The sequence below is a fragment of the Crocodylus porosus genome, unplaced genomic scaffold, assembly GCF_001723895.1.
Source record: "Crocodylus porosus isolate Cpor-Errol unplaced genomic scaffold, CroPor_comp1, whole genome shotgun sequence".
In the NCBI taxonomy this organism is placed as follows: domain Eukaryota; kingdom Metazoa; phylum Chordata; order Crocodylia; family Crocodylidae; genus Crocodylus; species Crocodylus porosus.
This window is the reverse complement of record NW_017728906.1, coordinates 151,699,652-151,715,002: the sequence shown is the minus strand read 5'-3', so window position 1 is coordinate 151,715,002 and position 15,351 is coordinate 151,699,652. Positions and strand designations below refer to the sequence as shown.

The following is a 15,351-nucleotide window of genomic DNA, read 5'->3' as shown; positions in this document are numbered from 1 at the left end:
AAATAGTTTCCATTTAACAAGGGTTATGAATGTGTTATGTCTCCTGATAGAAACTACAAGCATACAATCAGTCATTTAATTTTGCCCAGGGATAACATGCTTCTTATGGAAGAAAGATCTTCCAGGTATCTGGACTGGGAAGGGAGTGGCTTGTGGCTTCGCCTGTTGTTCCCTCCACTCTGCTCTCAGAGAGTGCCCTGGAGCAGAGTGGAAGAAACTCTGATTCAGAGGAGTAGCCCTTTGCTCATCTTTGGTCTGGTAAAGGTCTGAAGGCTGAGAAATTTCTCAAAAACTTCCACCACTAGAAATGAACACCTGTTCAAACACAAAGCCTGGGCTAGATTTGAATTGCAGTTCTGGATTTAGCTTCATGTGCCCTGTAATGCCACAACTTTGGACTCAAACAGCTTGTCTTTCAGAAAGTTTCAAATCCAAAATCTCCTCTTTTTCCACCCCCCCCAGGGATGTTGGTGAGGAGAGATTCCCTTATGTGAGGTATCAGCTCAGATTTGCCCCTTCTGAAAGGTTTTCTGAAACATTTTCAGGTTTGCTTGAATTTAGGTAGAAGTACACTGATACATTGGCCTGATACCAGATTGGCACTGTTATAAAGAAAATAGGCTGTATCATAAATTGGCCCAATGCAGCCGATAATTTGGCCAATAAATGCCCATGCATGCGTGCAGCCTCAATGCAGCACGCAGGCAGCAGGGAGCACAGCCCGGCAGCATGGAGAGCTGCATGCAGCTGGTAAGTCCGTTGTGGTAGAAGGCGGGGGGGGAAAGACAGGGCATGGGGTGGGGAGGGAGGGAGTGGGGCAGGAGCAGACACTGCCCAGTCGGGATGGGGCAGCGTGTGGGACGGAGCTGCGGCTTATCTGGGAGGTGCAGGGCAGCAGCTCCCACTGCTGCTTGCACCTCAGGAGGGCATGGGGGGGACGACATGTGCCCTCAGATCTGGTGCCGGCAGGTGCAGTCTGGAGCCGGGGCTGCACTGTGCTCTTTTCAGTAGGAGCTGGGCTTGGGGCAGGTGGTGGTGGTGCTGGGTGGGAGAGCTATGGAGGGGCTATGGTGAAATTTGGGGTGGCTGCAACCCCCACCCTAAGCCCAGCTCCCACTGAGAAGAGCATTTCTTAAGGAAGCATATTGGCAGATACTGATCTGATTACTGACAGAACTGTGTGCAGCTCCAGGTCCAGCCCGCCCATTCCGCCCAGATCTGGGGACATATGCCCTCCTTCCCCACTGTGCCCTCCTGGGGTGCAAGCAGTGGTGGGACCCCCCCGGGTCCCCGGACGAGCCGTGGCTCTGTCCTGCAGCCCCGACTAGGCAGTGTCTACTCCTGCCCCACTCCCTCCCTGCCTCACCGCAGGGGGTGTTGATCTGCCCCCATGATGCCCCTTCCCTCTCCCCTCCCCTTCCACCACAATGGATTTACCAGCTGCACACAGTTGTGTCAGTAATCAGATCAGTATCTGCCAATATGCTTCCTTAAAAATCGGTTATCGGCCCCCAAAATCTCTGTTGGTGCACCCCTAAAGTGTGTGTGTGTGGATGTCTGTCTGTAATGCTCTTGTAAGGTCAGAAGCAGTATAATTCCTGCTTTAGACATGAGGCTTTTGCACACAGACTGAATGACTTGGGTTGTATTACAGATTTCTATAGAGGAGTAAAAAACTGAACGAAGGTCCCTGACTCCCAGGGTATGGCTGTAAACACTGGACCATAGGCTAGCACATACCATAAAACTACTAAGGATTGATGGAAGAATAAAATGGTCTTTCTAGTAGACATCTGCCTGAAAACCACTGTTTTGGGTATGCTGGGAGTGAGCTAAGGGCGTATCTCTCCTGACAAAGTTCATATTGGCTTCCTTCACAACCTGCTTGACTTGCTGACCAGGCATATGGATCAGTATTCCACAGTTGTCCCCTAGCTGAATTTTTCCAATAGATAGCAGTGACTCTTTATCTGTAACAATTTTAGTCTTTAATAAGTTTTGGTTTCCCAAATGGACACTGCCTCTAAGTGTATTTAACTTTCAAGCAACTACCCTTTTCACCACTATCTAAAATAACTTTTCCCAAACAATTCTTGATCTTCAGGCCATTTTAATGAAGTCTACTTCAGTGCTAACAGCTTTCTTAATAGATAAAAGTTTCATAGCTACTAATGAAATTGTCTGCCTGCACTGAGATTTATGGGTTGCATTTGAAGCTTATCTGTAGTTGAAAACCTGTCAACATAAAGTTAGATGAGTATGACATGGAGGAGAAATTCGGACCTCACATGGGCCCTTCTAGTACATGAATGTTTCATTGAATTTAGCTTAAATCATTTCCAGAGCAGTACAAACTAAATTGAAGAATAGGGGAAAGGAGCCACTCTTATTCTGGAATAAGTATCCATCTGGAGAGTTATATCAGTATAATCATATATTAATATGAGTAGAAAAACATTGTTATGTAGGTGGGACACACAGGGCGTGTCTACACATTCATTAATGTGCTGTAATTACAGCGCATTAATTATAGTACCTGTAATTACAGGTACTAAATGCACTGTAATCAGCACTACAGCATATTAGCACAGAATGAACATTTTTTTAATGTGACACTAATGTGCAGTCCATTAGCAGTTTTGGGGCTGCTTAAAAATTTGATAAACGAGTTAGAAAGCTTCCTTGAAAGCCTCCCTTAAAGGAGTGAATTGCCAAAGCTTTCCTCTGACATCTGTTTCCTCCAAAGTGTTGTGGTGTGCTTGTTTTAATGGAGTTTGCATAGTTTGGAGCCCCATAATACTATGAAATGGTGCTATGTACTGTGAGGCCCCATGTGAAGGAGTGAGACAAAACTCACAGCATGGAGGGCAGGCAGGGTTGCAGCTGGAGACTGGAAGGGAAGGGAAATACCCACCCCTCTTCCGGAGCAGCATCTGGTTCAGGATTGGAGGAGGGAGGCTGCCCAAATGTATTTCCAGCCCCAGAGAGAAGTCAGTTCCCTGCAGCCGGCAGGGAGAGAGGAGGGGCTGAGTGTCTGGGGAGGGGAGCAGGAGGCAGGCAGAGGCCTGCACACACCGGGCTGGTGGTAATCTCCAGAGTGGAGCTGCAGCTCAGGATCCGGAGCAAGGGGGTCCACAAGGCCTGTGATAATCTCCGGAGCAGAGCTTTCAGCGGAGGATCCGGAGGAGGGCCTGAGGGCAAACTACAGTCACAGGTAGAGCCGTCTTGCACATGGGGGAGACCTCCAGGAGACTGTGAAGGCTCACAGGGGTGCAGTGCAGGCCAGTGCATAACAAAAACTGGACTAAGGTACTAAGGGATTTTGTCTTGACTGTTGCGGTTGGGATCTTGAGAACATGATCCTGGGTAAAACGGGGCATGGACAGAGCCCAACAAGGAGGCTGAGAGCAGCTCGGGTTTTCTTTAGGTTTTTTTGCCTTTCCTTTTGATGTTTGAGCACAGGCCAAGACCAGCCCTGGAAGGGTATACTTAATTGAGACCAAAGGTCACCCTGGGGTAGAGGGCCAAATAAGACTACAACAGGTGGCACTGTGACCTGACTGCAGAAGAATTTGGTGAGCGCCATCTGGAGAGGCTAGGCTGGGGTAGTGGGGAGGTTTGACTCCCCACAGAAGAAATAGGAATTGAGACCAAATATAATTTATTTTCAAGTAAAAGCTTTGGGTATCCTACTGTTTCATCTTTGAACTGTTATTTTAGCTAAATCAGTGGGTAGAGGGAAATTATGACAAATCTGACAAATCTATTTTTGGTACGTAAAGCACAAGTACTGCAATGTTCACATATCTACAGGTTTGTGTAAATGAGTAATAAGCTCAGACTCTGTGTTATGTATTCTCTGCTCATTTGTTATATTCCTTTTAAAGGCTGATGATGACTTTGTAGACTCTGATCTTGTTCAAGGGAGACTGCAGAAAGTATCTCATGGTGTGTCAATGCCCTGGTTCCGTGCAGAGGTAGCATGCTGTCATGAAGCATGGCCTGTCCAATTGTTCCTCTTCATTGCCTTATTTCTGGGATTTGCTACACAATGTAGCTGTTTTACAGCAGAGCTGAGTATGTGGCAATAAAGCGCTCCTGAGACTCACACCTGGAAGGGCTTTATGTTCAGTCAGTGATGCTTTAAGGCAGTTACACTGTTTTTTACACTTGATATAATTGGCATGGGAACATATTTCATAACAGTGCTCCACAGCAAAGGATGAAAATGGTGTGGACCTACTCTTCATATGCGTAGCCAAGATTTCTTCTAATGAATCATTTCTCTCTTTAGTAAGTGTTTCAGAGGGGCAGAGTATTACTAATGTGCTCTCCAGAAAGATATTGCTTAAATGTCTCAACTGACCAGTTTACCAGTATAAGAAAAATGGGAGAGGAAAGAGGAACAAACTCCTGAGTCTATTTTATCTTCTCAACTCTCACTTTCCTGCCCCTGGCTTGGGAGAGAGGGAATGTTCTTCTGAGAACTGGAGCTGATCCTTTTCTGATTTCTCTGGTTGCCATCAGACTTGGCTTTAGTCAGATCCTGGCCTTCCGTAGGATCATAATAATAGGAAAATAGACAAGAAGAGGGCCTCACTAGGTCATCTAGTCCTGCCCCTGCTTAAGACAAGATCTTCAATAACTAAACCCTCCCAACCAGTCATTGAATTTGCTCTTGAAGATTCCCAGAAATAGAATTTCTACTTCTTTAGGGAACCTATTCCAATGCTTGACCACCAGAGTCAGAAAGTTCCTCCTAACCTCCAACCTAAATTTCCTTGCCTGCAACTTGAGGTCATTGTTCTCAGGACTGTCCCCTGTGGCCACAGAGAAAAAGCCATCTCCATTCTCTCTATATTTGCCCTTCCTGTATTTGAAAGCTGGTATCAAATCCCCCTTAGTCTTCTCTCCTCCAGACTAAGTAGGTTTACTTCTTTCAGCCTTTCCTCATGCTGGTTACCAAAGGAGCAGTTATAAAATCTGAGATATTCCAGGGGGATGACAGTAAACCAATCTGTCCAAAAAGAAAATCAAATAAAAAAAATCAACCTTGTGAATAAACTTAGTGGTGAAGACTATTTTAGGTATTAGGCTAGTAAACATTGCCTGAAAATCTTTCTTTATAGGAGTGGCTGTTGCCTTGGAGACATTTTATAGAACTGAAAATACAAATCTTGTTTTCTTCCTATCCTTGTTGCTCACTACAGACAAATTAGACCTCTATTTATTATTGCATATGTCAATGGACATTCCCCATTATAAAAGTTCTGAATCTCTCAGACTTCTCATCGTCATAAACAGGCCCAAGAGGATTCACTTGGGAGGGCTACTTCCTCTTTTGGTAGAAGCTTCATCAATTTTTATTTTATTTTACCCATATAAAGTATTTTCCGTAATATGAGGGAGGGGAGGGATTGGTATTGAGTAGGAGTATCTTTAAGATTGCACATCAGCCCATATAATTATTTAATCTATCTGAAAGCTGCTTTCATAATCTCCTTCTAACTATGTGGTTACTTACTTTCAAATACAAGATAAAGAGGGTTTGCAAAACAAAATAGTCTATGGACTGTTAATATGCATGAAGGCCAGGATGCCTTTTTTTTGTATGATTTCCATACTAATATTAGTATCTGACATCTAATATTTAATAGGTATAAAGATAGACTACATCCAAGGTAATTATCTATAAAAAAAATTAAAGGTCATCTGAGTGCATACAACTTTTTTTTAAAGTTTATTTTAAGATATTAGGGGAAGAGGGAGAAATATTTAAGATTTTAAAAATGTTTTGTTCCTTTTAGAAAAGATCAAATGTAGCTGGCTGGGTTACTTGCAGCACTGATATCTTCACTGCAGAGTTAACTTGGGTATTGTTCCTTGCTCACGTCTGAACTTGGGTATTGTTCCTTGCTCATGTCTGGTCCCCACATGCAGGGTCTGTGAGAGCATGAGTGAGAACACTAAGACCAAGCTGCCCATTGGAATGTACAAGCTAACATTTGAGTCACTAGCTGATTAGTGATTGTGACAGGGGACCTTCCCAGGGCCAGGTCTAGAGTTAGCCCGCCCACCTGCCTAGGGCATCCTACCCTGACTCACCTGCCACGACTTATGTTATCATGCTATATTAAGTGGGAGGCTGCCCATTCACTACCCCAGTGCCAGGGGGTGCTATCCACAGCTCTGGACCTTCCCTACACCATGGCCCATGCCTCGCAGATGGCATCTAGATTGGTATTGCTTCCTGGTCTGGGCCCAGGGCAAACTCAGTCCTTTATTGTGCTCTTTCACACACACTCAGCGGGGCAGTGGTGTCAATGCAGAGGAACCACAGGACAGCCTGGGCACAGGCTCTGGGTGTATGCAGCAAGAAGGCCTTGGCATAGGTCACTGGGAGAACATAAGAAGTGCTGTACCAGATGAAACCAGTTGTCTATCTAGCTCAGTATCCTTTCTGGGACAGTAATGGGAGCAGATGTCTTAAAGGGAAGGCATATAAATAGGGTATATCTAGAGTGATCTATCTTGTATTATGCCTCCCTGGCACCCACCACCATTGGCTTAGAGATGTCAGAGGATGCATTCCTGACTGTTCTGTTTAGTAGTTATGAATGGCTATATCATTTACAAATTTGTCTAGACTCACTTGAACGTGGCTATGTTAGCTGCCTCCATAACCTCTTATGGTAAGGAGCTCATAAATTAATTACATGCTGTGTTACGAAAAAGAACGGTACTTTCTCTTGTTAGATCTAAACCTGTCTTGTAATTTCAGCGAGTACTCTCCAGTTCTAGTTTTCTGGGACTTGGGGGACAACAGTTCCCTGTTCACTTGGTGCATACCTTTCATGATTTTGTAGACCTCTCTCATATTCTGCCCCCAATGCTCCCTGGCTTCCTTTCCATACTGAGGTCTTGGCTTTTTTAGTCTCTTAAACCCAAGGTTTTTCTGCTTTTAAAAATATGCAACAACAGCTTGCACATAACTAGACTTCTGGTACAGGATGGCTTCATGTGCCTTACCTGGTTTGGTAGTCTCCTCCTTATAGCATTATTTTTTTTGTACATTGCAAGTGGAATTGGGCCCAAAGGTTTATCTCCAGTGCATGCTGGAATGTGACATCCATAGACTTCCTTGGTTAAATCCTCTAATTTGAAACAAAAACTGTGTGTAAAATAACTTGATTCCCAACTATTGATCTGTGGGATCTGGTTTATAGACCCATGCTTATAGGTGCTGATGGAATAAATTTTGAACAAAATATTCAGAAAATAGTGAAGTGGGTTCTGTAATTTTTCTCCCTCCTCTCCTGCAGTCTTTAAAACTGGGAGATGGGAAAGTCTTCAGTGGTTTCTAGTCAGTAGTGAAGAGAAGTCTTGTAGAACTTCTCAAACTGTATTAAGAAGAAAAGGCTTGACTTGGACTTTATTGTGCTCTGTATGGAATTAACTCAGTCATACCCTTAGCTTTCTGATGGATTGTCAGCCCCCAAAGAAGGGATGAGTTAATTTGGAGGATCTCCAAATCAGGTCTTCCTAAGCTGAGATATTGGAGGCATGCAAGATTCCCTTTCTCCTATTACCATGCAACAGCTTTTTAGGATTTTCTGTTTAATTCAAAGCAAAACATTTCCAAAAAGTGTTTACAAGTGATCTGTATTCTGGGTCCACAGTTGCCCAGGTCTTCTCTTGAGAGAGAAATGTGCAACCATTTTTTTTATTTTTCTAATTGGGCTGTCTGGCTAACTTTCATGAAACATGAATAACTCGTTAATTTTTTGATAATTCTTGATAATTCTATTTTTCTATGTGAAAAATAAATCAATATTGCTTAACTATAGGAAATGTCCAGGGAAAAAGGATGATTTCCATGCTTTTAATGGACTGAAACCAGTTTAGTGGCATTACACAAACAAACAAAACAAAAATGATAGCACCCCAGTATACCCAGTACTTCAGAGGAACTGATCCACTGAGTGAGTGAGTTTTGTGACTGCTGTAACATTTGGAAAAATATTTATCAGTAGCCCTAATATCTGTCATGCCTCATGTAGATGTCAGGAACATCTTTACACATTGTTGTGTTTTAGTGCTAAAGCATGGTGCAGTATGGGCTGTTACTGCTCTGCATGGGCAGCACATGCTTAGATTTCCCAGCTATGCTACCGTAGTGGCTCACCGTACCATATCTGGGGAACATGTTGCTGCGGTGACATAGCTGGTGATTTTGTGTAGATGTGCCCAGTGTGTGTACAGAGATGGGGAATGAGGCTCGTGTTTATACAACTTCTGCATCTGGCTCTGACAGATGCGTGTACCAAACAGATTTTATTTTTCAAGTTGTTTATTCTTCTAGGCCATAGGATCATAGGAAAGTAGGACTGGAAGGGACCTCATGAGGTCATCTAGTCCAGTCCCTTTCTCAATGTAGTATCATAATCACTGACTAAACTATCCAAGCCAAGTGTCTGTCTAAGCAGCTCTTAAAAACTTCCAGGGATGGAGATTACACAGTTTATCTTAGGGAGCCTGGTCCAATGCTTGACCACCCTCTTAGTCAGAAGGTTCCTTCTAATCGCCAGTCTAAATTTCATCTTGTGCAGCTTGAGGCCATTGCTCCTAGTCCTGTCTCCTATAGCTACAGAGAAAATCCCGTCCCTAGGCCAAAGCAGTTTGGAGCACAAAACACATTACTAAAGATCAGAGTCTGATCGAAGACCTGGCTCCTGCAACTATTTTGATAAGCGCAATATTTTTATCCTGTCCAGTTGTTGCCTTCAGGGAGCATGGTTCAGTGACCTTTCTAGATAGTTCCCTGTAGTTTACAAGGACATGAACAGACTAGATTTTTTTTTTTTTTTTTGTGCAGGCAAGACCGGTCTCTGTAGTTTCTGTGCAAACTGTTCCAATGGATAAATCACTAAGTGGTTAAATTTGTGTCTTAGTTCTTTTCCTTATTCCATTTCCAAAGTTGGGAAAAGTTCTTTCCTTTTATGGTCCTTTTTGGTTAAAATTTGCCATTTTCCTCATCTTAAACCTTTTAATTTATTGTTATATAAGAATTGAGAATGGTTCCCTCCTGTGTACCACAAGGTGGCATTAGGACACTGCAAATGGTTATTACACTTTGTCCCCTTAAAATTTTTCCACTCTTGAAAAACAAGATGCTTATCTCTGAGAACTCCTTGCCATGATAGACTTAAACTAGATGGCTTTCCAGTTCTTGTTCAAACTATTCTGATGTGATTTCTTATAGAACAAAACTCATTTAATATTTTTTTGTTATGTGGAGCAGGGTGGAAACTTTTGTGGACTCTTTGGGCAGGAATCCTCCCACAGCTACAATAGCTAATGTTTCCCGTAACTGGCATTTAATTCAGTGCTGAAAATTATCACCAGTGGTTTTCTCAGCTTGGAAAAATGTGCTTTTTTTGGAATGTTTGAGGATTGTATTCTGATAATGGTGTCAAACTGGGCTTCCAAAAGTTAGCTAAATAAAAGCATCTAAGCATAAAAGCAGAAGTGAAATCTGGGATTTATCTACATGGGGACATTCCCGGAAAACTTATCTGGATTAACTACAAGGTTTGAATTAATTGAACTGTTCCAAATTCCTATATGGACATTTTCTAATCTTTCATAGAAATCATAAAAAATTAGGGTTGGAAGAGACTTCAGGAGGTCATTTAGTCTAACCCCCTGCTCAAAGCAGAACCATCCCCAACTAGCTCATCGCAGCCAAGGCTTTGTCTAGCCGGGCCTTAACCTCCAGAGAATGAGCTTCCACAACATCTCTGGGTAATGTGTTCCAGTGTTTTACTACCCTCCTGGTGAGAAAATTCTTCCTAATATTTAACCTAAACTTCCCTTGCTGCAACTTGAGACTGTTGCTTTTTGTTCTGTCATCTGCCACCACTGAGAACAGTCTAGCTTCATCCTCTTTTGAACCCCCGTCCAAGTAGTTGAAGGCTGCTATTAAATCATCCCCTCAGTTTTCTCTATTCCAGACTAAATAAGCCCAGTTCTCTCACACTGTCCTCATACATCATGTCCTCCAGCCCCCTCACCATTTTTGTTGCCCTCTGCTGAACTCTCTCCAATGTGTCCACATCCTTTCTGTAGTGGGGGCCCCAAAACTGGACACAGTACTCCAGATGTGGCCTCACCAGTGCTGAATAGAGAGGTACTATCACTTTCCTTGACCTGCTGGCAACACACCTACCAATGCAGCCCAGTATGCCATTAGCCTTCTTTGCAACTAGGCCAAAATGTTGGCTCATATTCAGCTTATTGTCCACTGTAACCCCCAGGCCCCTTTTTGCAGAGCTGCTGCCCAGCCAGTCAGCCACTGGCCTGTACTGTTGCATGGGATTGTTCTGTCCTAAGTGCAGGACTTGCACATGTCCTTGTTCAACCTCATGAGATTTCTTTTGGCCCAATCCTCCAATTTGTCTAGGTCACTCTGAATCCTAGCTCTACCCTCCAGCATATGTACTACTTCCCCCAGCATGGTATAGTCTGCAAACTTGTTGAGGGTTCACTCTATGCCATCTTCCAGGTTGTTGATGAAGACATTGAACAAAACCAGCTCTAAGACTGATCCCTGGGGCACTCCACTTGATACCGGCTGCTGACTAGACATCAAGCCATTGATTATTACCCTCTGAACTCAATGCTCCAGCCAGTTTTCTACCCACCTTACAGTCCATTCATCCAATCTGTATTTCCTTAGCTTGCCTGTGAGAATTGTGTGGGAGACCAGATCAAAAGCTTTGCTAAAATCAAGGTATACTACATACATGGGTCTCCCTGCATCTCCTTTGTTTAAAACAAACTAAGTTTTCTGAGTGTCCTACTGTAGCAAGGCCCATTTTCCCATGTCTTAACAGAACTAATAACTTCAATTCAATGAACATCTGTAATGGATCTCAAAGAGATTTGTTGCTTGTGACTGCTCTTGGTACATAGTTGTCAATAAGCTGGTAAAGAGCTCTGATTTTTTTTCCCCTGGCAGGAAAATTCTCCAACATACCAGGCTTCCTTTTTCTTTCATTCTTCTAAGCCTGCCCAGTGGAACAGTGCATTTCTCCTGACAGCCAGTTGTCAGTAGTTGTAAAATGTTATTTTTTGGTCTTTGTGCACCTCTAGTAAGTGCTGCCTTCATAGCCCGGCAAGCAGCAAACTCTCATCCATACAATGGGTCAGCATGCATAGTGACTGACAGTGAAAGCTGATTGTCAATAGAAATGAATGTCAAGTTTGAGATGAGGAACCACTTCCAAGGTAGAGAGAGCTGTTCAGTCTCTATGGTTATTAAGTCTTGGCGCTTCTTCAGAGATTTAATTATTACAGGGTTTTTTTGCCGTACTTCTCCAGAGGGGATTGTACTGACCCCATTGAACTAGCCTCATTAATCACCAGACAGTCAAACTCTCTTTTACCAGAACTGTGACAAGTTTTCAGAACTGGTTGTAGATAGCAAGGCTTGTGATCCCTTTAAACAGGAATAAAGCACAATGATTATCATAAATGACTGTGCAAACCTGCTGTGTCTGAGCACCTGAAAGCAAATCTAAGCTTGGAGGGAAACAGGTGGTTCTTGTTCAGTGACAACGGTCCAAGAAGTCACTAACTTCTGTACTATTCCATAACTGTATTTTCTGATCCTAGTGTAAAGCATGTTCTTCCACTTGGTAATAGTGACATTAACAAAGGACATGCTTCTCTTGAAGTAAGGGTATAGGCCCAAGATCTGTCCTAGCTTGAAATAGATAATTAAACAGAGCCTATATTAGTATACTGAATGCAAAGGTGATATTTTGTAAAAACAGACTTTAATTAATGGATTGTCAAAACCAAAAATCTCCTACTGTGAACAAGAGGCTTTTGAAATATTGTGGAAAGAATGGAAATATTGAATGGTATTAAAGCTTACCCTTGTGTGTGTATATATTTTTTTGTCTTTAGGGTCCCATGCTAATAGGCACTTCTCAGGGTGGTGTTAATATTGAAGATGTTGCAGCAGAGAATCCTGATGCGATAATTAAGGAACCAGTTGATATTGTGGAAGGCATCAAAAAGAAGCAAACTGTTAGGGTACTGAAGTACTTTTTCACATTAACAATTAGAGGGGAGTGTCACTTTTAAAATTTACTAAGTATATTTATATATAGCCTGCTGAGCAGATAAAAGAAAAGACTTGACACTTCAAAACAATTTCATACTAGATATTTCAATGTAGCTTTCAGTTTATAACAATAATTCTATCACCATATATTAAAATTTAATTCAAGGCTCATAGGTACATTGGAACCATAATTCACTAGTTTTTGTAGGGCAATGTAGGATTTTTTTGTGCGTTTTAAACCAGATAAGTCCCTCAAATTCAAGAACTTTCGTGCAAGGAAAGTGAAGGTCTACAGCAAGAGTTTAAATTTTATATCAAAACAAAATTACCAGCTAGGCTAACAAGTCCAGTAGCTGGAAATGTAAGGATTAATGGTCTCATTACTTTTTTTTATTTTATTTTTTTTACTTTTAGCTGGTGCAGAAAATGGGATTTCCCCCTAACCTGGTGGAGGAAGAAGCAGAAAACATGATCAAGATATATAATCTCTTTCTGAAATATATGACACCCCCAAAACAGAAATAAACCCTATAGTAGAAGATATTTCAGGAATTGGTAAAATTTTGTCCTTTATTAATGGTCAGAAGGAGAATTTGAATTTGGCAGTACATAAAGCATATTGTCTGGTACAGAAACTCTGCTAAAATATTCCTCTGCTTACAGCCAGAGAATTTAACATTAATATGATCCTTTGAAAAATTAATTTTGGAAACTGGGTATCTCTGCATGAGATGTTTACTGTGAAGTAGCCTAATAACACTGCGAAGTAGCATTCTGGTCACATACCATGCTAATATGCTACTGTGCAGTATTATTAGGTTACTGCACAAAAGCATCACAAAACCTGTGCACCGGTGCTACTACACAGTAGTGCAAGTTACTGTGCATTTGGCTAGTACTTGGTTAACCAAGTATTAAACTTAATGCGCAGTAACTAGGGCACATTAATGAACATGTAGACATGCCATGTAGCACCTAAAATAGCTACAGATCAACACAATCTGAGAGGCTTTTAGGTTCAGCATGCACTCAAATCTGTAGACTACTGGGCACTGGATCAAATGTTTAGAAATCCTGGCTAGCAGCCTTAAGTCGAGACCTTTCAGAAGTGACTAGGCATCAAGGCCCTGAAAACAACTCTTATCTAAAAATCATACTAACTGAAAATTGGGCGCCATTTAAGGTGTTCCAGGTAAGTTAACCAAAAACTGAATAATGTTCATGGCTGCTTTTTTTTTTTTAATGAAAATGTCCATTCTGCGTCGAAGGGGTAACACATATACTCAAAGTATTCAACAGATTTTTCATCAATTTTTAGTGCTAATTGCTAGGCTCTTTTTCCAACAATTTATTTTTTCTGTGCCCAAGCACAGAAATAAGTTGTTATATACTAGGCTATTGCTTCCTTAGAGAAGAAACATGTGGAAGAACCCTTTTTGTATGCTGAGAGGACTGCATTGGTCTCCTTTGCCCTACCTTTTTTACATGAAACCCATGCTTTTAATTGAAAAGCAGGAACCAAAATATAGTTAAAAATATAAAATAGGTGGTATTGTGGAAGTATTGATCTGACACTTTATAATTTGTGACTGATGTGCAACTGATGCAGATGCACATAATAAAACATGTCCTAAAGAACCTAAACTGTGAAAGAATTGCATTTCAAGAAACTCGTTTTTACATGTTACTTGCACTGTCTGGACAGCCATAATCCATTTCTGATTCTGTAACTTACAATGCATCTGGGAGATGATGATATGGTATTGTTTAGTTGTGTGATACTAGTTTACATTAAATATTGATTTGGCAAAACTTGGAGTGAAGATTTCATAAAGTAGCCTGTGCCCTAAGAAAACAGTTGGATGACTACTTGCCATGTATTCTATTGTATGTACATTGGAGAAATAGTTGTGGCTTTTTTAAGTGAAGTGCATTAATGACATCTTTTGCTTCTGTTTTGCTTTTCAAACTTACAAGTGATGTATGCGGATGCAAAGATAAACTGATAGCAGTTCAGTGTATCACCATCAGAAAAACTTTGATCTGCAGGACTAGACTCAGGAGAATGAAGGAGACAGAGATACAGTTAAAGTCAACTGCAGCTACATAGGGTTAGATGGAAACATAGGCTGCCTAAGCATGTAATTTATGTAACAAAAGTTTAAATGCTGTTGTGTTTGTTAATGGAATTCCTAAATGCAATTTTTTTTGTTTCTTTAAAGTAACTGGTGCTGGTTTGGCTATGGCCACAATGGATGTAATTAAACTTCATGGAGGGACTTCAGCAAATTTCCTTGATGTTGGTGGGGGTGCTACTGTGCATCAGGTAACTAAGGCCTTTAAACTTATTACTTCAGATAAAAAGGTAAGAGAGGGACTAGCATTTCAAGAGTCTGCAGTACTGAATAACAGATTGCATTTTGAAATGATACATAGTACTTATTTTATCTTCAGTAAATATGTCATTGTTTTAAGAGAGACTACAAGGAGATGGGGAATTGTTCTCATCTCTTTGTACTTTATGATGTGGACTAAGCGGCCACAAAAAACGTTTAGGTTTTTGTTTCTTACCTTTTGAGTCCAGACTATAGGACAAAGGATGTTTCTTTGCTCTTTGCAGAAGGGGCAAAATATAGTTGAATCTTTTCCAGAGAGCCTTTATAGGCATCTTATCAGTTGTTCAAACATAGGTCAATTCTGATGTACATTACATATACTGCTGAATTTACTGTGCTGCTATAAGAAGCTTCAGCTGCAGCAATGAGAGATTAATAGATTCATAACTTGGCTAGTAGATGGACACTATGGGCACTTGTCCACGTTACACCTCTCTTGTTACCGCATCACACTTTTGCTGTGTCCACATGACAAAAATCGCCATTAAGCTAGCTAAATACTGTCTGTGTATCCCCATTGTCAGCTGATTTTTATCATTTTAGATTTTTTTTTTTTTATCATGGTAATTTAAAACACCTCTGACATGTTTTATGCTTAGCTCTTGAATTTCTTCCATGAGGGTTTTTTATCGTTTTAAATTTTCAATGTGGATCTGATTTATGCCCAAAAAGTGATTTTTCCGCCCCCCCCCGCTTTGCGACTATTACATCACCAGGTGCTGCTTGGGTTCACTCGGTAATCCATGGAAATCCATTGAATCTTTATTATAATACTTCAACAAGACTTCAGGGGCTAATCCTTGCAAATTTTTACTGGTGATT

The 15,351-nt window shown here is 41.4% G+C and overlaps 1 protein-coding gene across 1 annotated transcript in view; it reads left to right on the top strand.

The window, feature by feature from the left end:
- SUCLA2 (succinate-CoA ligase ADP-forming beta subunit) overlaps nt 1-14,711 on the top strand; it is a 79,582-nt gene extending 64,871 nt beyond the window's left edge. Inside the window, exon 8 of the mRNA XM_019529932.1 lies at nt 14,356-14,711. Coding sequence (XP_019385477.1) covers nt 14,356-14,711 — 356 coding nt within the window. The remainder of the gene's footprint in view (nt 1-14,355) is intronic.
- The last annotated feature ends 640 nt before the right edge of the window (nt 14,712-15,351 follow it).